Source organism: Cricetulus griseus, chromosome 4 (genome assembly GCF_003668045.3).
Source record: "Cricetulus griseus strain 17A/GY chromosome 4, alternate assembly CriGri-PICRH-1.0, whole genome shotgun sequence".
Lineage (NCBI taxonomy): Eukaryota > Metazoa > Chordata > Mammalia > Rodentia > Cricetidae > Cricetulus > Cricetulus griseus.
In genome coordinates this window covers 102,617,262-102,640,763 of record NC_048597.1, presented here as the reverse complement: position 1 = coordinate 102,640,763, position 23,502 = coordinate 102,617,262, and the positions used below count along the sequence as shown (strand labels likewise).

The following is a 23,502-nucleotide window of genomic DNA, read 5'->3' as shown; positions in this document are numbered from 1 at the left end:
AGTCCCATTTCTAGCACTTCCCAAATAACAGGCTAGGGACTACACCCCAACACAACAGTTGGTGACTGTCAAGATGAAGCTCTAGAATTCTCATCTGTTTGAAAGTCAGCCCCTTTGAACAGCACACAATATGCCAGTTTCATCTTGAACTGAAACATTTTATGGCATCTTTATTTAAAATCATTTCAGGATAACATCCAATGTGGAAATATAACATTTCTGGCATTCACCAATAACCACTGCTGATAGACCTCAATTATCCTATTTAGCCGATGTTTCCAGGGCTCACAACCTTTCAAAAGGAAATCAAGTCAACTTTCCCCCACACACTTGAGAAGCGCTGGGAGGGTCAAGAAGATAATGAAAGGGACTAAGCCTTTTTCTAAAGATCATAGCCAGCACATCCATTAGAGCCCTAATTATGTGTGCTTCTAAGTGATTCACAGAGACCACTGGCTCAGACCCTGCCTTTCCCTGCTAACAGTTTACAATCCAGACAGACAGACAGGCTGACGCTCACACTCATTTACAGGCAAGACAGACACACACAATGCAACACAATCATTAAGTCAAACTGGTGTTTGAATAAGGCAAACATTTAGGATGGGGACATTCAGATGGATGAAGTGAGAACAGGTGCCTTGAACATTCCACATCTAGACTAAGATATATAGACTGGACCAAAAGACTACCCACTATCATATTCATTGACAAGAATAAACCCAAGCCTCAGAATTGTTCTAAAAAATGCCAATCTTTTATTCATCCTCATTCTGAACTCTTACATCTTCAAGGGTCACTTATTTTTGTGTATGTGTGTGTGATAGGAGGGGGACTCCTTGAATCCATAGTCCCCCTGCCTCAGCCTCCTAAAGGCTGGGATTGTAGAAGTGGAGGCCATAACTGCAGGGTCACAATAACTTAAACTGGAGAGAGGGCTCAGCAGTTAAGGGCACTTGATGCCTCTCAGTAGCCATATGGTGGCTTGCAACCGTATGTAACTCCAGTTCCAATGGATGTGACATCCTCTTCTGGCCTCCACGGGTACCAGGCACACACATGGTACACAGACAAACGTTCAGGCAAAACATTCATGAATGTAAAATGAATGAATATTTTTTGTTTTCAGACAGGGTTTCTCTGTGTAGCCCTGGCTGTTCTGGAACTCACTATGTAGACCAGGCTGTCCTTGAACTCAGAGATCTTCCTGCCACTGCCTCCCAAGTGTAGGGATTAAAAACATGTGCCACTACACCCAGCTGACTAATAAATATATTATTTTTGACAGGGTTTCTCTGTGTAACTGTCCTGGCTGTCTTGGAACTCTCTCTGTAGACCAGGTTGACCTCGAACTCACAATGATCCGCCTGCCTCTGCCTCCTGAGTGCTGGAATTAAAGGCATGTGCCATCACCACTTGGCAAATAAATATATTTTTTAAAAACAATAACTGTAGCAGTCTCTATTACAGTCTCTAGTTACAGACCATGGTTTTGAGTGATATTTCTGAACACACATTGCCTTTGCTAAAATAAAACTGCTTTTTCTTCTGAGTACCATTGGCAAGATTCCTGAAACAGCTCTTGTGGCCTTCAATTGAAGATGTTTTTGTTTCAACTAACTCAATTCTATTTAATTATCTCTTTTCATTTGTGTTATGATGCAGAATGGTCTTTTTTCTTGAATAGCTAATTATTTTTACCATTTGACTCTTATGAAAAATGCTGTCTAGGGGCTGTAGGGGTGGCGCAGTGATATAGGACTTGCCTACTGAAATGCAGACTCATGAGGCTCTACAGTGCCATAAATGTAAATAAATAAGTGGATAAATAAATGGAGGGGGAGGAAAGAGGGAAGGAGGGAGGGAGTACAATGCCTCCAGCATGGAGGACCTGGAGTTCAAGGTTATACTATCAAGTCAAGGTCTATCAAGCTCCTAGCCTATCAGAATCAAGGTTGGCCTGGGCTCTATGACACTCTCAAAAAACAAAAGTTGGATTTCCAAATGTCTAAGTCAGTGAAAGTGTTTGCCAATCTAGTACAAGGGTGGAACCCTAAGCACTCACAGAAAAGGCAGTGTGAGCCTATAAACCCAGTGCTAGGGAGGTGGGGCCAGTGCCTAAGGCCCCAGGATTTGGTGGCTGGCCAGTCTACCTGAATCTGTGAGTTCCAAGTTCAGAAAGAGGAAATTGTCCAGTGGTTAAAAACACTTGGCTCAGGAGCATGAGGACCAGAGTTCAAGTCCTCAGCACCCACATGTAAAAGGCAGTGTGGCCAGGCGGTGGTGGTGCATGCCTTTAGTCCCAGCACTTGCAGAGGCAGAGACAAGCAGATCTCTTGTGAGTTTGAGACCAGCCTGGTCTACAAGATCAAGATCGAGTTCCAGGATAGGCTCCAAAGCCACAGAGAAACCCTGTCTCAAAAAACAAAAAAAAAAAAAAAAAAAGGAAAAAGGCAGTGTGGTCACAGGAGAGGCTGTAAACCCATGGCTGAGACACAACGACCTCTGTTTCCCAGCCTCACTCCAAGTTCAGAGAGAGGGCCTTCCTCAAGGTAACACAATGGAGAGTTATAGAGCAAGATACTTGACACCCTCTTTTGGCCTCCATGAATACACAAGTGCACACACCCACATAATATATACCAAACACACACACACACACCACACACACAATAATAATAATAATATGGCGGAGATCAACTGGAACACATCAGGTATCAATTTCTGACCTCCACATGCACGACACATATGCATGCAAAAATACACCATCACAAACATTTGCACAAGTATGCACATACACACAAACATGTACATAAGCATACATCTACACACCAAAATTGACACAAATTCTAGTTAAGTTTTTATAATTTTTTAACAATTTATTTGTAGTGAAGATCAATCTTAGGGTTAGGTTACATTAAGTTTAAAACTGGGCAGAAGTTGAGCTGGAGAGATGGCTCAGTGGTTAAGAGCATTGACTGCTCTTCCAGGGGACCCAGGTTCAATTCCCAGCACTCACATGGTAGCTCACAACTGTCTGTAACTTCAAGTCTGACACCCTCACACAGGTATACATGCCCGAAAAAACACCAAAGCAAATAAAATAAAAATAAATTATAGGGGCTGGAGAGATGGCTCAGAGGTTAAGAGCACTGACTGCTCTTCCAGAGGACCTGAGTTCAATTCCCAGCAACCACATGGTGGCTCACAACCATCCGTTATAAGACCTGGTGCCCTCTTCTGGTGTGCAGATATACATGGAAGCAGAATGTTGTACACATAATAAATAAATAAATCTTTTAAAAAAATAAATTATAAAAAACAGGGCAGAAGCTGGACACAATGGTACCTGTCAAAAACCCCAGACCTTTGAGGCTGGGGTAGGAGGATTGGACGTTCCATGCCAGCCTGGACCACATAGTGAGTCTGTCTCCAAAAAAAAGAAAAAAGAAAAAACCAAGTAAATAAAAATATAAAGAAGAAACTGTTAGAAGTATTGATTAAAAGCACTGGCTGTACTTCCAGAGGACCTGGGTTTGGTTCCCAGTATGTACATGGTCGCTCACAACTATCTGTAATAACAGTTCTAGGGGAGCACTACACACACACAGTGACATACATGTAGGCAAAGCACCCATACACATACAATAAAAACAAATAAGTCTCTAAAAATGAAAAAACAGCCAGGCAGTGGTGGAGCATGCCTTGAATCCCAGCACTTGGTAGGCAGAGGAAGGTGGATCTCTGTGAATTGAGGTAGAGGTGTTTGTTCCTCCTTTGCTTTTGCATTAGTGTTTGCTTGTTGTGTCTTCAAAACCCTTTTACTCTTGGTACGGTTTTTTTTTTTTTAATCCCCATATTAAATTATGTGATCTCAGGCTGGGCGGTGGTGGCACATGCCTTTAATCCCAGCACTTGGGAGGCCGAGGCAGGAGGATCTCTGTGAGTTCAAGACCAGCCTGGTCTACAAGATCTAGTTCCAGGACAGCCTCCAAAGCCACGAGAAACCTTGTCTCGAAAAACCAACTAACTAACTAACTAAATAAATAAATAAATAATGTGATCTCAGGGTGGGGAGCCCCTTATCTCTTCAGCGTGAATCAATTTAAACAAAAAGCCATCTGATCTGTTTGCTCTTAACTGGCTATCTTGGGTCATGTGCTTGCTGATGAAAGAAACATGGCAGCCAAGGGCTGGCAACTTGGCCTTCACTGCAAACTGAGTGCTCTGGAGATAGTTGGCTGGCGTGAATCCTTCTCTGAAATCTTAGTGAGTGTTAACCATAGGCGTTTTCTCTTGACATTTTGATTTCTGTGTGTGAGCTTAAATGACTCAAAGCTGGAGTAGAAACTCCAGTTCCTAAAGAAGCCCATATTTTCAAGTCGCCGTGAAAGCGAAATTTGAATTGGCTGCAAATAAATGCCTGGTTGAGTCACACGGTTCCTAGAATAGAAGGGCGTCAAAAACTGCTGGTATGAAACTAGGCATGGTGTTGCACACCTTTAATCCCCTCAGGAAGGCAGATGCAGGTGGATCTCTGTGAGTTTGAGGCCAGTCTGGTCTGCAGAGTGAGTGCCAGGACAGCCAGAGCTACACAGAGAAACCCTGTCTTGAAAAGCAAAACAAGCAAACAAACTCAATAAAAAAGAAAGGAAGGAAGGAAGAAAAGAAGAAAGGAAGAAAAGAAAAAGATAAAAGGCTTTACATTAAGGTCCCAGTATATCCTGACCTTTAATTGAAATAGGGGTGTTTTGCCAAGTGGTGGTTGTGCACACCTTTAGTCCCAACACTCAGGAGGCAGAGGCAGGAGGATCTCTGTGAGTTCGAGACCAGCCTAGTCTACAAAAGCTAGCTAGTTCCAGGACAGCCTCCAAAGCCACAGAGAAATCCTGTCTCGAACCCCCACCTCCGGAAAAAAAAAAAGAAATAGGGATGTTTTATTTTTATTTATTTATTTATTTGGTTTTTCAAGACAGGGTTTCTCTATATTGCTTTGGAGCCTGTCCTGGAACTTGCTCTGTAGACCAGGCTGGCTTTGAACTTACAGAGATCTCCCTGCCTCTGCCTCCCGAGAGCTGGGAAAGGTCATACTGTAATCTTAATACCTGTTCCTGAATTAAGATTTACATACAGTTCAGCTTTTCTAGGATACCATTTAAAAATGCTTAGCACTAGATTGCTTCCTATAATGCCAAATAAATCTTAACTACTTCAGTACGTATTTCTTCTTAAAACATGGGGGCCACCATTTGTAGAAAGCAGTGGTTAGCCTCCAGATCCTTTTCCAGAAATGGCACACATCACAAAATGGCCTAAGCATGCTTGTGCTTTCTAAGTGGAATACCTAGCCTGATGTGCACAGACCCAAGAACAGCAAAGTTGAAGACTAGTATTGTAATTTGTCTTTGAAAATTAGGCTTTACTTTAAGTTCCCATTATATACTGATAGTAAATAGAAATAGGTATCCTTGTTTTGGTTTGTTTTCTTTTTCCAGACAGCGTTTCTCTGTGTAAGCATCCTGGGTGTCCGGGAACTCACTTTGTAGACGAGGCTGGCCTCAGAAACCTGACTGCCTCTATCTCCCTAGTCCTGGGGTTAAAGGTGCTCATTACCACTGCTTGGGTCCTCTGGAAGAGCAGCCATTGTTCTTAACTGCTTAGCCATCTCTCTAGCCCCTAGTTGATTTTTTTTTTAATTCTCTTTGTGTGTGTGTGTGTGTCTGTACAGCTCGAAGGAGTTGATTCTTCTCTTCTACCATGTGGATCCAAGGGATCATATTGAAGTCTCCAGGTTTGGCTGAAAGTGCCTTTATCCACAGAGCAATCTTCCTGACCCTGTTTTTCATTGTTGTTTGTTTGTTTTCTTGAAAGGGGATCTCACTAAGTAGCCTCAGCTGTCCATGTTTTTTGTTTGTTTGGTTTTGTTTTTAAATGGCAGTCCTGGGCATCCAAAACAGATCTTCAGAGTTACAAGGCAAACACTTGCAACCAAGCTATCTCCCAGCTGGAAATATTGTTAAACATTGATGTTTTGTCTGTTACAAAACGTATAGGCAGCCGGGCGTTGGTGACACACTCCTTTAAACCCAACACTCGGGAGGTAGAGGCAGGTGGATCTCTGAGAGTTCGTGGCCAGCCTGGTCTACAGAGTGAGTGCCAGGATAGGCTCCAAAGCTACACAGAGAAAACGTGTCTCGAAAAACCAAAAAAAAAAAAAAAGTTTAGGCAAACTGTATTGCCCTTTGTTGCTTCCTGCAGGCTCTTTTGTGTATTTTTTTTCCTCGTCCCACAAAAATCAGTGTTATAGAAGGTTACGGTCTAGCAAGAGCTGGCTAAGATAACCAAGCTTCCAATGTCCTTAGATAGTAAACTATCTTGTAAGCAAGAAGGCGAAGAGAGAGAAAATATACATAGAAGTCAAACAGCCTTTTATTTTAACCCTGTAATTACAGTCTTGGATATAAAAAAAAAAGGCATTTACTTCCCTGAAGATCTGGGAGAGATGGCAAATAGCTACTTTTTATTTTCATGGAGGGATTAATATAGTCAAACCAATTTGCTACAACATTACCTCCAATAGACTGTCACCAAGAATGGAGGGTAGGCTATCCATTCTGTCAGGGAACTAAAATATACCAGAGAGAATAGAACAGAAAGGTTTCTTTAAATCAGAGTCCACACAGGCTATAACTCCAAGCAATAACACAAAGCAAAGTATAACAGAACTTAAAAAAAAGTTTTTGAAACTTTAAAAGAATTATTATTATTATTATTATTATTTATTAGATTTCTATTGGAAAATTCCAGCAAGTCAAATATTGAGAGTAATTCAGGGTACCAGCCAAGAGTGCAAAAGGGGAGTAGAGCTGGTGCCTCATGCCTGTAATTCTGAGATAGGAACACTGCTACCAGTTCACTTCAGCCTGGGCCATATAGTGAGACTTCATTTCCAAACAAAAGGAAAGAAAACAAAGCAATTGATGAGTATAAAACAGTCATGGTCATGAAAATTACAGAAAGTGAATTATCTCACCGTGAGATACAGAAAGTGGGTACAAACAAGGAAATGGTTTTGCATTAGAAATTAATCAATGTGGCCATCAATCCCTCTAGCTGCATATGGTGAGCTCTAATCTGTATAGAAAAAAGACAATGAGAAATCCCTCCTCCGAGGAGTGAGGTCAGCAGAGTTGCAGAAGCTGGTCTGATACTTTGGGTATGGAAATACTTGGTCATGCCCATCAGGCTAATGACTAAGTTTGCCTAACAATTCAGTCAGTTACCCAGACATTTCCATATTGATTGAGCTCTTAGACTCCATGTGAAAGTTAGAATTTATTCAATAGAAGTTTTTTTTTTTTAATATTGTATTATGTATCCAACATTCTGCTTCCATGTATATCTGCACACTAGAAGAGGGCACCAGATCTCATAACGGGCGGTTGTGAGCCACCATGTGGTTGCTGGGAATTAAACTCAGGACCTCTGGAAGAGCAGTCAGTGCTCTTAACCTTTGAGCCATCTCTCCAGCCCCCAATAGGAGAAGTTTTATTCCCTCTCAGCCAAACATTTTTCTCTGTGTTGTGTGGCAGGAGTCTAGAGACAATGGGTGTCTTTTTCAGTATTTGCTGTTTTATTTCCTTGAGTGAGAGTCTGCTGCTGTTTTGGAAACTTGATGTTTAGGTGAGGCTGGGTGGCAGTAAACACTCAGGATCTGTCTGACTCTACCTCCTCAACACTGGGGACTGTAGTCGGGTGTAGCCACTCTAGCTTTTTTTTTATTGGATGCTCAGGATTTGAACTCAGCTCTTCATGCTTACACAGCAAGTACCATTATTTCACAACTCCTATGTTATTTATTTACTTGGGTTTTTTTTTCAAGACAGGGTTTCTCTGTGTCTAGCCCTGACTGTCCTGGAACTTGCTCTGTAGACAAGGCTGGACTCAAACTCATACAGATCTTCCTGCCTCTGCCTCCCGAGTGCAGGGATTAAAGGTATATGACACCTCCACCTGACCCTGTGATGTTTGTTGTTTTTTTAATCAAAAGAGCATTCTTGTATGCATACAAAACAGGTTTACATATTACATATTTGTCTTGTTCCAAGAAATCAGAGCAATTATCCACATGTAACATACCGTTTTAGAACAACTGTGATTAGGAGCTGTCACTTTGGGAAGGTTTAGGTTTGATTAGCAGCAGGTAAAATAGCTCTCTGTGGCACTGCTGGCTCTCCCCTCTGTAATGGGAGCTGCAGATGTCATGTTGGAGAGCTACTGTCTGATGAGCCAGAGGAAAAGCTGGTGTAGTCCTGCTCCAGGTTGCAGTGTTCTGAAATACATAAATCATGCATCTGATTGCCTACTTTGAAAAATAACTTCAATGTTCATTAATTTCAGTTTTTTTGTTTTAAAGATTCATTTACTCTTTTTTTGGGGGGGTCGAGACAGGGTTTTTCTGTGGCTTTGGAGGCTGTCCTGGAACTAGCTCTTGCAGACCAGACTGGTCTCCAACTCACAGAGATCCATTTGCCTCTGCCTCTTCGAGTACTGGGACTAAAGGTGTGCACCACCACCACCTGGCTAAGATATATGAATGTTTTGCTTGCATGTATGTCTGTGCAGTACTTGCTCACTAGATCAGAAGAGGGCTTTGGAGCCCCTGGGACTAGAGTTACAGATGTTTGTGAGTCACCGGGTGGATGCTGGGGACCAAATCTGCATCTTCTGAAAGCACAGCACTCATTCTTTAGTGCTAACTCATCTCTCCAGTCATTTTTTATTTATTTTTTAACTTTTAATCAGGGTTCTCAACCTGTGGCTTGTGACCTCTGTGGGGGTGGAACAACCCTTTCACGGGGGTCACTTAACACCATAGGAAAACACGGATGTTTACAATACAACTCATAACAGTAGCAAAATTACAGTTATGAGGTAGCAACAAAAATACTTTTATGGTTGGGTGTCACCACAACACAAGGAACTGGATTAAAGGGTTGCAGCATTAGGAAGGTTGAGAACCACTGCTCTATGTAGAAGTATGTGCATGTGTGTGCAGTGCCAGAAGAGATCAGGAGTCAGAGCTCCTAGAGCTGGTTTAAAGAGAGTTGGGAGGTATCTGATGAGGGTGCTGGAGCACAAACTCCCATTCTCTGGAAGAGCAGTAAGGCTCTTAGCCACTGGGTAATCTCTTCAGCACCTACATCAACTTATTGAACAAACAGGATGGACAGAATAAAGAAGACAGACAGATCTAGGATGTGTCTGTATGCAGCAGAAGGTGAATGGTACTTTTTTGTTTGTTTGTTTCAAAAGATATAAAAACAACTAAGCTGGGCAGTGGTGGTGCACCATAATATCTTTATTTAAAGATATTTATTTTTAGGCTGGAGAGATGGCTCAGAGGTTAAGTAAGAGCTGGCTGCTCTTCTAGAAGTCCTGAGTTCAATTCCCAGCAACCACATGGTGGCTCACAACCGGCTGTTAAGATCTGGTGCCCTCTTCTGTCCTGTAGACATACTTGCCAGCAGAACACTGTATACAAAATAAATAAGTCTGAGAGAGAGAGAGAGAGAGAGAGAGGTGTTGGTGGCGCACGCCTTTAATCCTAGCACTCAGGAGGCAGAGGCAGGTGGATCTCTGTGAGTTAGAGGCCAGCTTGGTCTACAGAGCGAGTTCCAGGACAGCCTCCAAAGCAATACTGTCTTGAAAAAACAAACAAACAAACAAACAAACAAAGCAGAGTTAAGGCCAGGCATAGTAACCCATGCCTTTAATCCTAGCAGTAGGGAGGCAGTGGCATGTTCTACAACTGCGTCGTGCATGGTGACATCCTGTATGAAAAAAAAGTAAAAATTAATATGATGAATGAGTGAAAAAATATGTTGTTTGAGGCAGGATCTTACTATGTAGCCCTGGCTGGCCTGGAACTGGCTTTTGTAGACCAGGCTGGTCTCCAGTTTTCGGAGATCTGCCTGTCATTGCCTGTGCCTCCTGAGTGCTGCTATAAAAGGTAGGGACCACCACATCCAGTTTGAAATATAGCTTACAAGTGCCAATTTAATTTCATTGGTTTTTAACACAATTATTTAAAAATGTCGTTTGGGCAGGGTAGAACATTCGAATCATTTTAGGTACTGTGGTAATCGTTCACAAGAAGAACACAAGTTCGAAGCCAGGTCGAGTTACTTACGAAGCTTTTTTGTATCAAAAGGGGGCGGGACGTAGCTTCAAGTAAAGGTCTTTGTTAGAGAGCTTCCCTAGCATACACGAGACCTCGTTTTCAACCTCTAGTACCGCGAACGGAAAAAACGCAATTTGACCTGTTTTCAAATTAAATGAACACACGCACAGCCAGTTCACTTGACCGCGGACCTCAAGCATTGCCTCTTCCTTTCTACGGGATCCCTGTCCACGTCGACTAGGAGCCTTACCGGAACGTTTCTGTAGGGAACCAATTTCTGGGAACACCACGTTTGTCCCACCCCATCGCTGCACTTCTGGATATTTTGATTGGCCGTCAATCTACCTTGTGGTCACTGATTGGTCGGAGGCCTGCCGGGCACGGAGGACCCGCTGCGGTGGGAAACAGTCCCGGGCGGGCGAGGTGCCGGGCTGGTGAAGCCATGGCGTAAGGCGGCTCGTGGGCGCGGCGCGTGGCAGGCCTTGAGGGCCTGTCATCGCCAGCGTCCACGAGAGCCAATACTTGAGTCCAATGATGACCAACGGGGTAGTACACGCCAACTTGTTTGGCATTAAGGACTGGGTGACGCCCTACAAGATCGCGGTCCTGGTCCTGCTGAACGAGATGGGCCGCACGGGAGAAGGCGCCGTCAGCCTCGTGGAGCGGCGGAAGCTCAACCAGCTGCTCCTGCCACTGCTGCAGGTGAGAGACGTCCATCCTCACCCGCCCATTCCCGCGCGCGCACTGTAGGCCCCGCCCTGGGCCTGGGGGCGGGGAAGGTCCAGTCCTAAGCCCTGGGCCTTCCGGCGGGGGTTCATCTCTCAACTCTGCTCTGGAGGGATCTGGAAAAATTGCGGGAATGCTTCTAGCTAACGCTTATCGAACGCCTACTATGGGCAGGTGCTTTACATGCATTCTTTTCGCAGGCCTCATCGGGCTCCTGTATTACCTGAGTGACTAGAGGGAGGCCTTCTGTTGGTCTTCTAAAAAGTGGGGTACACATCACCTTGGGCTTTGGAGAACAAGGAGAGGCACTCTAGATGCTTTTCACTCTATAGAGGACTGTAATAAATACAATAATGACGTATCAGTGTTGCAGCCGGGCGTTGGTGGCGCACGCCTTTAATCCCAGCACTCCTGAGGCAGAGGCAGGCAGATCTCTATGAGTTCGAGACCAACCTGTTCTACAAGAGCTAGTTCCAGGACAGCCTCCTCCAAAGCCACAGAGAAACCCTGTCTCGAAACAACAACAACAACAACAGAAAACAAACACACAAACAAACAAAAAACAGTGTTGCTCAGACTTTTATTATGTGTAGTGGACACTGGCGATGTCTATTTCAGTTTGCAGACTTGGATTGTAGCTCCACTGACTGGAACAAGTTTGCTAAACCCTTTTGAGTCTCGACTTTCTGTAATATGAGAAAGATGATAGAAACGATTTGCATTCTTTTTTTTTTTTTTTTCTTTGAGACAGGGTTTCTCTGTGGCTTTGGAGGCTGTCCTGGAACTAGCTCTTGTAGACCAGGCTGGCCTCGAACTCACAGAGATCCACCTGCCTCTGCCTCCCGAGTGCTGGATTAGAGGCGTGCACCACCACCAACGCCCGGTGACTTGTTTATTTTATGTGTCTGCATGTATGTATGGCGTACCACATGCCCATGAAAATCAGAAGAACGGGTTGGTTTCCCTGCAACTGGGAGTTGCAAATGGTTTTGAGCTGTCATGTGGATCTTGGGAATTGAACTAAGGTCCTGTGTAAGATCAGTCAGTGCTCTTTACTACTGAGCCATCTCTCATACCTAATTGGCATTTATAAGGGTTTCCATAATTTGTAACTCAGCCCTATCTATATTTCTAGTATTATATATGCATATTATCTCAAAAGCCATAATACTAAAATTTAGTTACTAGAAAAGACATAGTGGTTTTAGTAGCTTAACTCTCATCTGCCTTCCAGTTTTTTTTGTTTTTTTGTTTTTTTTTAAGAGAAGCTTTTTTTTTAAAAAAAAATATTTATTTTGCATGCAACATTCTGCTTCCACTAGAAGAGGGCACCAGATTTCATAACGGATGGTTGTGAGCCACCATGTGGTTGCTGGGAATTGAACTCAGGAACTATGGAAGAGCAGTCAGTGTTCTTAACCTCTGAGCCATCTCTCCAGCCCCGAAAAGCTGTTTTTTTTTTGCCTTTTGGAATTCTTTCTGATCCTTTGCCCAGCTACCTACTATTTTTAAAGAACATACAGAATTAATCTAAAACATTCCAATAGACCTTAACTTCTTTACTTACCATTTGACTTTCCCAATTCATGTGTAACTCTTCCACTAATCCACAAAGTTTGTTGTAAAAATATCCAAATAGAGCAAAAATTAATGGAGTTGCTGGGCCTCCTGGTGCACAACTTTAATCCCAGCACTGGGGAGGCAGAGGCAGGCTGATCTCTGTAAGTTTAAGGTCAGCCTGGTCTACAAAACAAAACCAGCTGATGGATTGGAAGACAGTTCTCCATGCTTTTCAGATCTCTCTCTCTCCCTCTCCCTCCCCCCTCTCTCAATATTAATCCAATTGTTGAGAGGTAGTTTGAAAAGGATCTTAATAAATGCTGCTTGCTAAAGTTTGTGTGTTTTTGTGTTAATAAACAGGTTCTTTTAAAGTAATGTTCATCAAATACAATTTTCCAAGAAGTAGATTGTTTTTTGTTTTTTTTTTTATTGTTTTTTGAGACAGTTTCTCTGCATAACATCCCTTGCTGTCCTGGAATTCACTTTGTAGACCAGGTTGACCTTGAACTAACAGAGATCTGAGTGCCTCTGCCTCCCAAGTGCTGGGATTAAAGGCATGCACCATCACTGCCCAGAGCGTTACCCACTTCTAAAGTGGCCTAAACACAGTTAACTTTCTAAAATGACTGTCGTGTCATTTTAGACCTCATCTAGATTTTACCTCAGCTACCTGAGGTTTTATTTTACCTGAGGTTAAGGTTACCTTTTACCCCAAGGTACGCTTCTAGGTTTAGCCTGCCTTCCTTCCTTCTTTCCTTCCTTCCTTCCTTCCTTCCTTCCTTCCTTCCTGAGTTTGGGAAAGGATAAAATGTGTTTGTACTCATAAGAACTAGAATACCCACCTTTGTATAGTGCTTTGTCATGTACAGAGCCCTTTGCATTAGCTCACTCACTTTTGCCATCAATAAAAGACATAGTGATTGTTATGTCCATTTAGCTAATGAAGGAAACAGGCTCAGAAAAGCCGCAATGTTTTGTGTTTTTAGAGTGCCAAAGGAAGGAGAACCTTGTCCTGTAAATCCTGTTCATTTTTTCTTTTTAGATCATTCTGTTTCCATTGACTAAACAAAAAACAATCCATAAATGTGAAGTATTTCTTTGTATTTAGGTCGTCAGGAATATCCTGATTCTATATTTCTTGTGTAGAATGATTGATTAATAACTCTGTTTGCAGTTCTGGTTAGTCTGTAGTTCTTTGGCCATTATCTCTGACCTTCCTGTTTTTCCTTTATGCAGGGCCCAGATATTACACTGTCAAAGCTGTACAAGCTTATTGAAGAATCGTGTCCTCAGCTGGCAAATTCAGTGCAGATCAGGTAAACTTTCTTTCTGTAAAAGGGTGGGTAAAAATTATAAGAGAGTGGGTGGTGATTAAGACTTTAAAAGACATTAGTTAGGGGCTGGGGGTGTGTCTTTATTGGTAAAGTGCATACCTCCCATGTACAAAGCCTGGGTTTGAGCCCCAGCACTTTAAACTAGGCAGAGAGGTCTGAAGCTGTAATCCCAGCAGTGGGAGGTTGAGGTAGGAAGAACAGAAGTTCAAGGTCCTCCTCCTTGGCTGTAAAGCAAATCTGAAGCCAGCTGGGATCCAGGGGGAAATAAGGTTACCCTTATTTGAGGGGTTGTTTTCTGTAGCCCCTTTATTTAAAAATTTTTAAGTAGATAACATTAGACATAAGGTTTATATATTCTTTTCCCCCAGATTATTATTTTATATGGAATTACCTCCTTTTGTTTTATATAATTACATTTTTACTTTGACAAATGATATGACAAGGAAGGGAGCAATGTATGATACTCCTGAGGAATACGGGAGTGACATTTTTAAGTGGATTATAAAGTTTGTTTTACAATCACTTTTAAAATCACTTTTAAATCAGAATTGTTCTTGGTAATTCAGGAATATGAAATGTGGAAGATGTTTGGTAGGCCTTCCTAAAATGTGCATCCCAATTTTCTCATTCAGAATCAAACTGATGGCTGAAGGCGAATTGAAGGATATGGAACAATTTTTTGATGACCTTTCAGATTCTTTTTCTGGAACTGAACCAGAGGTTCACAAAACAAGTGTAGTAGGTATGAAACTTCTCAGAAGAGCAGAGAGCGTTTTCATTAAAGTGAGCAGCTTTCCGAGGGGCATCTGTCATTCCTTTGGTGTACATGAACAAGCAGAATAGGGACATTGGCTATGTTGTGGTTTGTATTTACTGCCTTACCGTTTTGATCTGTATTTACCCATAACTTGTGGAAAAGCACCTCTGTTTTATCTATAATAGTTAGCCTGGTTCTGGGGTCTTTAGGGTTTCCCAGCTCTTTTCACAGTCCTGTGGACCACTTGCCTGTATTGTGCAACTGTAAGTGAGGGTCACCAGCCAAACTTAGGAGGCAAGGTAAGTAAAAACACTCTTACTTTAGTATTTGAAGTATGTGCATACAAGACATTTCTTTGATGCTTTTTCTACTAACTGTGTGCCCGTGCCCCTCCCTTCTGGCTCTGTTGCATGGTCATTTTTTGTGTTACTTAACATCAGTTGTTTATTGATCTCCTGTTTCCCAGGTCCTGGATGTACAAGGTAGATGTAGACTTCTCTCACAGAGACTGCATTGTGCAGGGAGTTGGGGTGCTAGATGTAAAAAGTGAATCAGTAAATAAGATAATTTAATCACTTGGTGGCTTTCGACTAGAATCAAACATAGTAAATATGATAGTTTCAGAGAGTTTGGATAGCTGTGAAGGAAACAGGCCTGAAAGGATGGAGATGGGAGAGGACTGAGCCCTGAATGTAAAGCATGAGGGAAGAATGCTCCAGGAGGAGGGGCAGCACCTTCAAGCACCTATGATTCTTCTGAAGGAAGAACGGGGCCGGTAGTCATTGCCTTGCTTAGGATGTCAGTTAATGCTTTCATCTTGTCTGTGGTCTTATTTTGTAGGTCTATTTCTTCGTCACATGATCTTGGCCTATAGTAAGCTTTCTTTCAGTCAAGTGTTTAAGCTGTACACTGCCCTCCAGCAATACTTCCAAAACGGGGAGAAAAAGACGGTGGAAGATGCTGATATGGATAGAGAGGATGCAGAGAGACAGATGGAGAAAGAGGAGCTTGATGTGTCTGTAAGGTAATTTGGGTTTGGGGGGGCTTTTCCAGTGACACAGCTTAACTAAAAGTTAAGCTATTTGCTTCGGACTTTATGAGTTGGCTATCCCTTTTCTGTCCCTGGGCATCCAGGAGGTTGGCTTGTGGACTCACAAGGTGGCAGTCACAGGTGTAGGGAGAGTGAGGTCCCTTCCTTTGGTGTGGTTGGAAGAATGTGGTGGCTAGGAGGAAGTGTTAGCAGGTATGAGTGTAAGGTGGCCCATTGTTATCTGCCCTGGGAATTGTCTTTCTCTTCCACCTTCTCTGAGGCCTGTTAAAGTCTACTCAGATTTCTAAGTTTGAATGTGTGGTTCTTTCCTGTGGGGACAGCTACCCTAACAAGCAACAGCATCAGTCTTCAGAATGAAGGAACTTTTGACTATTCATGGAAATCTCCTGGGGGCCCCCTAAAGCACAGTCATTCACCACACCCAGATCTCTATATAAAATGTTCTAAAATTAGTTTACAATCCAGTGGATTTCCATAAGTTGGTTTCTTATTTATTTATTTATTTATTTATTTATTTATTGGTATTGTCATTCTGTAGTCTAAGAAGGGCTTAAATTCATCCTTGGCTGGTCTCAAACATGAACACTTACATACATCATACACACATACACACACACACACACACACACACACACACACACACACACACACACACACACACACTTAACTTTGAGGCCAGGTATAGTGGCTTTTATCCCAGAACTCAGAAGGCAGATGCCAGAAAATGTCTGTTTAGACTTGTCTGCAAGTGAGTTTCAGGACAGCCAGGCCTACATAGAGAGACCCTGTCTCAAAATCAAAAACTAAAAGTAATAAAATATAATTTCATGTATTTCTTGACTCATTTGATTATTTTGAACTTTTTTGTTGTTTTGCTTTTGCAGTGCTGGGGATTGGGTTCATGTTCTGTGCATGCTTGGCAGGTGCTCCACTATTGAGCTATTTCTTCAGCTATAGCTTTAAAATGGTTAATTAAAGCCCTTTGTTAACTTTTGAAAAGAAAATTTTTTTTTAAAGGTTTTATTTATTTATTATGTATACAACATTCTGCTTCCATGCATATCTGCACACCAGAAGAGGGCACCAGATCTCATTATAGATGGTTGTGAGCCACCATGTGGTTGCTGGGAATTGACCTCTGGAAGAGCAGCCAGTACACTTAACCTCTGAGCCATCTCTCCAGCCCCGAAAAGGAAATTTTTGTGTGTGTGTGCAATTTCTTTTTCCTTCCAGGGGGTGGCTGGAACCTGCAATCTCATGCATGCTAGATAAATAGCTATGCCTAACTCTTTTATAATTTTATTACACTAGAAGAAAAAGTCCCCCTTTCCGGTAGTTACTGGATTGCTTTTAGCTTTCTACAGGGAAATTATTTTTCTCGAACATTAGTATTAAAGCTGAAAAAAGGGAACACAAGCACATAAGGTAAACTGTGCTTTGTAAGTCTCCTCACTTTACAGTCAAGTTCTTCCTGTTAGAATGGGAAACCCTACTGTTTGTTTATTTTTATTTTTGACAGGGTTTCATATGATATAGTCCAGATTATTCTTAAACTCAGGATAGTTCTGCTTCAGCCTTCAGGTGCAGAGATCCCAAGTGTGAGCCATCACTGTCCACTTCACTCGTTAACCTAAGAAGGGATGGCCAAGGAGAAGGGATGGCCAAGGAGAAGGGATGGCCAAGGAGAAGGGATGGCCAAGGAGAAGGGATGGCCAAGGAGAAGGGATGGCCAAGGATGTAGCTCAGTAGTATAGAACTTGCCTTCTGTGAATGAGGACCTAGGTTCAACCTTCAGTGCCAAAGAAACAAACACATTTAGAAGTTGACTGTTGAGTTATTAAGTGTTTGTCAAGTGTTTTTAAGACTCCAGTTGCAGAACAGGTAACTGAAATTTAGCCTAGTGTTTGGTTGTCTTTGTGGCGCAGCAGCAGCATCCATGCTCTGCAGGAGTGCAGTCCTGCAGAGTCACACCCTGTGAGCTGCCTGTGGAGGTCCTCAGACCACAAGATACTTGAACTGCTTCTTTTCTGGGCTTCTGGGAGGCCCTAACTTCTGAGGAAATTCTCTGTTTTTTCTCTTGGTGGTAGCTTAATATCAGTCTCACAAATTCACTATTCATAGTGTTCACTGAGTGCCTCCTGCATGCCAGGCACTAAGCTTCGTACTGTTCATTTTGCAAAAAGGATAAAATCCCCATGTTCATGCCCTTGAGTAAGGATGGACAGATGATAGAGGTAACTAAATTTAAACTAACAAGATGTAATTTTCAAGAGTCACTGTGGTGAAAAATGAAACAGACACCATGTTTGGTGGTGTGTACAGTGCCAGAGGGGATAGGAGTGGATCCAGGAGGCAGGATTATGAGTTCTAGATTTATGTGGGCTAGGCAGTGAATTCTATGATAGCCTGAGCTATTTAGCAAGACCCTGTCTTAAAGAATGGGAGTAGGGAGCTGTAGCAGAGAACCCTATGTGGCACAGTGTTCTGAAGGTTCACCCATGTTGTGTAAATGTCTACAGAGTCTGGAAGAAGGCATCAGATCCTCTGGAACTAGAGCTTTTCATAGTTGTGAACTGCCATGTAGGTGCTGGGAATCAAACCTGGGTCTTCTGTAAGAGCATCACATGCTCCAAATACTGATCAGTCTCTCAGTCTGAGAATCTACTTTTTTAAAAGGTGGAATATTACCCGGGCATTGGTGGCTCACGCCTTTAATCCCAGCACTCGGGAGGCAGAGGCAGGCGGATCTCTGTGAGTTCGAGGCCAGCCTGGTCTCCAGAGCTACACAGAAAAACCCTGTCTCGAAAAACCGAAAAAAAAAAAAGGTGGAATATTAAATTTTATGCATACACTTTATTTTGCTTATCTAAAGTTTGTTATTGGGTAATTGAGTTGCATTCATGTTTCAGCCATTACAGTGTCATGTAAACATGGATCTACAGGTGTGTGTGTGTGTGTGTGTGTGTGTGTGTGTGTGAGAGAGAGAGAGAGAGAGAGAGAGAGAGAGAGAGAGAGAGAGAGAGAGAGAGTCCCTGCTTTCTTTACATTTTGATGTTTGATTTTTTTTTTTTTTAGGAGCTTCTTAACATATAGTCCACTGAATTTGAACTTGCCATCTTCCTGTCTTAGCCTCATGAGTAGTGGAATTATAGGAATGCATTACCATAATTGGCCTTGAACTTTTAAAGAATTTACATGATTTGTAAATGTTATCTTTTTTTACTCTTGTGTAATTCTTTACTATTATTATTACTTTTTGCTTTTGCTTTCATTTTCCAGAGAAGAAGAAGTATCTTGCAGTGGTCCTCTGTCTCAAAAGCAAGCAGAATTTTTTCTTTCTCAGCAGGTATGTTAATTATGTAACGTCTATGAGCTTTTTTTCTTTTACTAAGTCCTATGGTGTTCTGTATTGTCATGTCCATGTGAAGTTAGTAAGTTTATTTGCAAAAGTATAGTGCCTGTTACTCTAATCCCTCTTTACTGGTAGCACCTATAGGTCCTTGCCTGTTGTGTATCCTGTAGTGCAGGTTCATTTGATAATGGTGCAGGACCAACAACACATACCCTAGTAATTTAGATTTGCTGTTTTCTTTTTGCAGTTATATATTTATTTATATTACTGAGGGGATTGAACCCAGTGTCTGTTATGTCTCCAATTAACTTTTCCCCCACATTTATATGTGTGTAGTATGTTTGGTATGTGTGTGGGTCCACGTGTATGCCTGTGCTTGTGCAGGCCCTAGTGTGATGTCAGGCATCTCCACCAGTTGTCAATGCCTTATTCATTGAGGCAGGATCTCTCGGTTGAATTCAGAACTTGCCAAGCTGCTAGTCTGTCAAGCTAGCTCACTCTGTCCCAGCACTGGAGTTACAGAGGGCTGCACACCCACCCACCTGGTCTCTCTGACGTTCTCAAAGATGTAAAGAAAAGTGCAAGAGCAGACAAGGTGGCTCAGTGTGTAATGGTGCCTGTCACCAAAGCCAATGACCCATGTCCATCCTGGGACATGGCAGAAAGAGAAGCACCCTCTTACAAGTTGTCCTCTGATCTCTACACATACCCTATCCTACCATTTGCTTTTTGTTATTTTGAGATGGGATTTCATGCTGTAGCTCAGGCTAGCCTCAAACTTTTGGTGGTCCTCCGGTCTTGACCTTCGAGTAGTCAGATTGTAAGCTAGAGTTGTATAGTAAATGCCCATATACTTACTCTCTGGATTCTACAATAATATTTTGCTTTGTTTGTAAAATGTTTAACATGCTCTATCCAGATAAATGAGATTTTATGTTTTGGGGCAGGTTTCACTGTGTGGCCTAGACTGGCATGAAGAGCAGAGTTTTCCTGTCTCAAGCTCCCAAGTGCTGGGATTACCATTGTGATTACATCATTTTTTTTTATTTAATTAAAAAATTGTGCGTATATTTGTGTCTATATTGGGTATGTGCACATGGATGCAGTGCCCATGGAGGCAGAAAGAAGCATTAGATCCCCTGCAGCTAAAATTACAGGTGGTGTAAGCTGTCTGGAGTGGGTGTTGAGCACTGAACTTTGGTCCTCTGGAAGAGCAGCTAGCACTCTTAACCACTTAACCATCTCTTCAGCCAATTGTTTTATTTTTTGTTGTATTTCAAGTTGCAGATCCTTGTATATGTTGCTCCAGATATGTCTTATTACAGCTTTGAGGTATAGATTTTCATTATTGTGTTAATATAAATGAAATATTTTCTCTTGTGTTATTTTACTACAAAACAGAATTTTAATTTTTTTGTCTTGTTTTTCTTTGCTTTGCTCATAATTTCCTGACTGTGAAAAGATGTAGTATTTGAATTTTGGCCAGATGTAGTAATATATGCCTTCAGTCTCACCACTGTAGAGACAGAGGCAGGCAGATCTCTGTGAAATCCAGGATAGCCTGGTCTAAAATAACTGAGTTACTCCTGCAGGTGAATTTCATGTATAATTCCTTAACTATAGACCCTGGGTTTCATAACTGAGTCCTAGCTACATCTACCTACTTCTACTAGGAAGAAATATTTGTCATCTTTTCACATCCTGGTGCCCTACAGATGAATTAAAGGGTTAAATGTAAATAGGTAACTCTATAATTAGACTAGAAGGAGCTACATATTAAGTTTTAACTGCCTCTGGGTGGGTAAAGCCTTTATGAACATAAAAGCTCTGGAAGAAACCATGCAGGAGATACTTGGTTTTCCAGCATAAAATTTAATGTTTGCATGTCATCATCACATTTTCTTCCTTAATTAAAAGGCAAACAACAAAATGGGGGAAGTGTTTTCATTAAGTGTAAGTGAAAGAGTTAACAATGTCGCTTCGGACACTTTTCAAAGACTGATTGATGACGAGACATGGTCATCATGTTTATGATACGTTATTATGTGGAAAGAAGTGGGGCTGGAAAGAGATGGCTCAGGGGTTAAGAGCACTGACTGCTCTTCCACAGGACCTGGGTTGGATTCCTAACACCCACATGGCAACTAAAACTCCAGTTCAAGGGGATCCAATGCCCTCTTTTGGCCTCCATGAGCACTGCACGAATGTGGTGGTCAAAGATACCTGCAGGCAAAATACCCAAACACATAGAATAAAAATAAATAAATCTTGTTGGGCCGTGGTGGTGCATGCCTTTAATCCCCACACTAGGGAGGCAGAGGCAGAGGGATCTCTGTGAGTTTGAGGCCAGCCTGGTCTACAGAGTGAGTTCAAGGACAGCCAGGACTGTTTCACAGAGAGATAGTCTCAAAAAACCAAAACAAAAATACTCTTTTCTTAAAAAAGAAGAAAAGAAGTAAAATTATCATTATTTTATCTTCAAAAAAATTTATTATGTGTTTGGATGTTTTCTCTGCCTGTGGCAGATCACCTGGAACCCGAATTTATGGGTACTTGTGAGCTGACTTGCAGGTGCGGAGAATTGAATCCAGCTCCTGGAAAAGCAGTCACTAGCCCCAAACCGACAGGGATTCTCCTGCATCTTGAATACTGTGGTTACAGCATGAGCTACCATGTTTTCAGAGTCTCAGTATGTAACCCAAGAACTCTTGATTCTCCCAAGTGCTAAAATTGCATGGTTAGGCCATTATACCCAACATCATACCTGTAATCACACACATATGGGCAAAAAATACTAGGATAAAATACCTTACTATAACCAGGAATAGTTATACACCTGTAATCTCAATACTTAGAAAGCTGAGGACTGAGGCAGGAGGATTGAAAGATTGAAGCTAGATCCTTAAAAAAAAAAAAAAAAAAAAAAAGATGCACTAACCTATTCATAATCTTATTTCTAGCTGATAATATTACTGCTTATTTCTTTTGTAGCCTTGTGGGCATGAGTAAGAGTTCCTACAACATAGCCTTTTCATTATTTTTTTGGCATTTTTTATGATAAAAAGAATTAAAAATGGAATCTGTATGAGTTTGAGACTAACCTGCTCTACATAGTGAAGTCAGCTAGGCAACTTAGAGACTGTCTCTAAAAGGGGGTTGGGTATTGGAAATCATTGCTGCTTTCCTGTAATCACAACATTCAGAAGGATCTCGAGTTGGATATCAGCATGCGCTATATAACATGTTCCCAAAAAGAACCAAAATAACTACTACTTGTAGAACAAGTTGCCTATATAAAATTGGAATGTGTTGCCTCAATAACTAGTTAAGTATAAAGATTTAATATGGCTAGGTGTGTTCATTCACTCCTTTAATCCCAGCACTTGGCAGGCAGATGAGGTAGATCTGGTCTATATATCAGGCTGGCCAGGGAGTGCTACATAGCAAACTGTCTTTAAAAAATTAATTTGTAGCTATTTTTTTTTTTTTACATTATTTGTGCCACTCCAAAGAAATACACTACATAGACTACTATCAACTAAAGAGGGGTTTGAGCCAGGCGTTGGTGGCGCACGCCTTTAGTCCCAACACTCGGGAGGCAGAGGCAGGCGGATCTCTGTGAGTTCGAGACCAACCTGGTCTACAAGAGCTAGTTCCAGGACATCCTCCAAAGCCACAGAGAAATCCTGTCTCGAAAAACCAAAATAAAGAGGGGTTTGTTTTGACTCAGAGATCTAGACATTTAAGTCCAAGATTGATTGGCTCTGTTGGCTTGGGCTTCTGAGAGTCAGGTATCATAGTGGTTGTTGGGACAAATGGACCCATCTTTTTTTTTTTTTTTTTTTTGGTTTTTCGAGACAGGGTTTCCTGTAGCTTTGGAGGCTGTCCTGGAACTAGCTCTTGTAGACCAGGCTGGTCTCGAATTCATAGAGATCCGCCTGCCTCTGCCTCCCGAGTGCTGGGATTAAAGGCATGCGCCACCACCGCCCGGCTCAAATGGACCCATCTTAGATATGCAGCGGTGACACTGAGAGACATGGGTCCTGGGGTACCTTTGATGCATAGTCCAGTGACCTAATTCCCAACTGGGTCATTGTGTTTTTGTTGTTTTGTATTAAGAATCCTTAAATGATTCTTTGAGAATCCCATTAATGATTTCCCAATGATTTTAGAGTAACTCTCAAATTCCCATCAGGGCCCTTCATGATCTGAATGGTTATTGTGATGTGTTCTTATCTAGAGTTAATCTAGGTTTGTTGGGTTTGATTGTCCTGGGGTCTGTGTGTGTTTAGGGCCCTACCTCTTAAAGATCCCAGCACTTCTCAGCATGGCCAGATTAGGACCAGTATGGGCTCCTGAGGAGGCAGTTCAGCACCCATGCTGCAGCAGCATGCTTACCCATGTGAAATGGTCAGGCGTAGGATGGTACAGCGGATATGGTAGGGGGCTTTACATGGGCTGGATCTAGAAGGATAAACACATTATCTCTCTGGAATGAGTTCATGGTCTTAGGAGGGCTCAAGGAACAGTTTACATATA

At 42.1% G+C, this 23,502-nt stretch overlaps 1 protein-coding gene across 2 annotated transcripts in view; it reads left to right on the top strand.

Moving 5' to 3' along the window:
- The first annotated feature begins 10,669 nt into the window (after positions 1–10,669).
- The window catches only part of Anapc5 (anaphase promoting complex subunit 5), a 29,660-nt gene continuing 16,827 nt past the window's right edge, over positions 10,670–23,502 (top strand). Inside the window, exons 1-5 of one of the 2 annotated variants that reach the window (XM_027414030.2) lie at positions 10,670–10,885; positions 13,706–13,785; positions 14,436–14,545; positions 15,401–15,584; positions 18,891–18,957. In XM_027414030.2, the coding sequence (XP_027269831.1) occupies positions 10,715–10,885; positions 13,706–13,785; positions 14,436–14,545; positions 15,401–15,584; positions 18,891–18,957 (612 nt within the window). In that variant the 5' untranslated portion in view covers positions 10,670–10,714. The remainder of the gene's footprint in view (positions 10,886–13,705; positions 13,786–14,435; positions 14,546–15,400; positions 15,585–18,890; positions 18,958–23,502) is intronic. The other variant, XM_027414029.2, reaches the window with a different exon arrangement.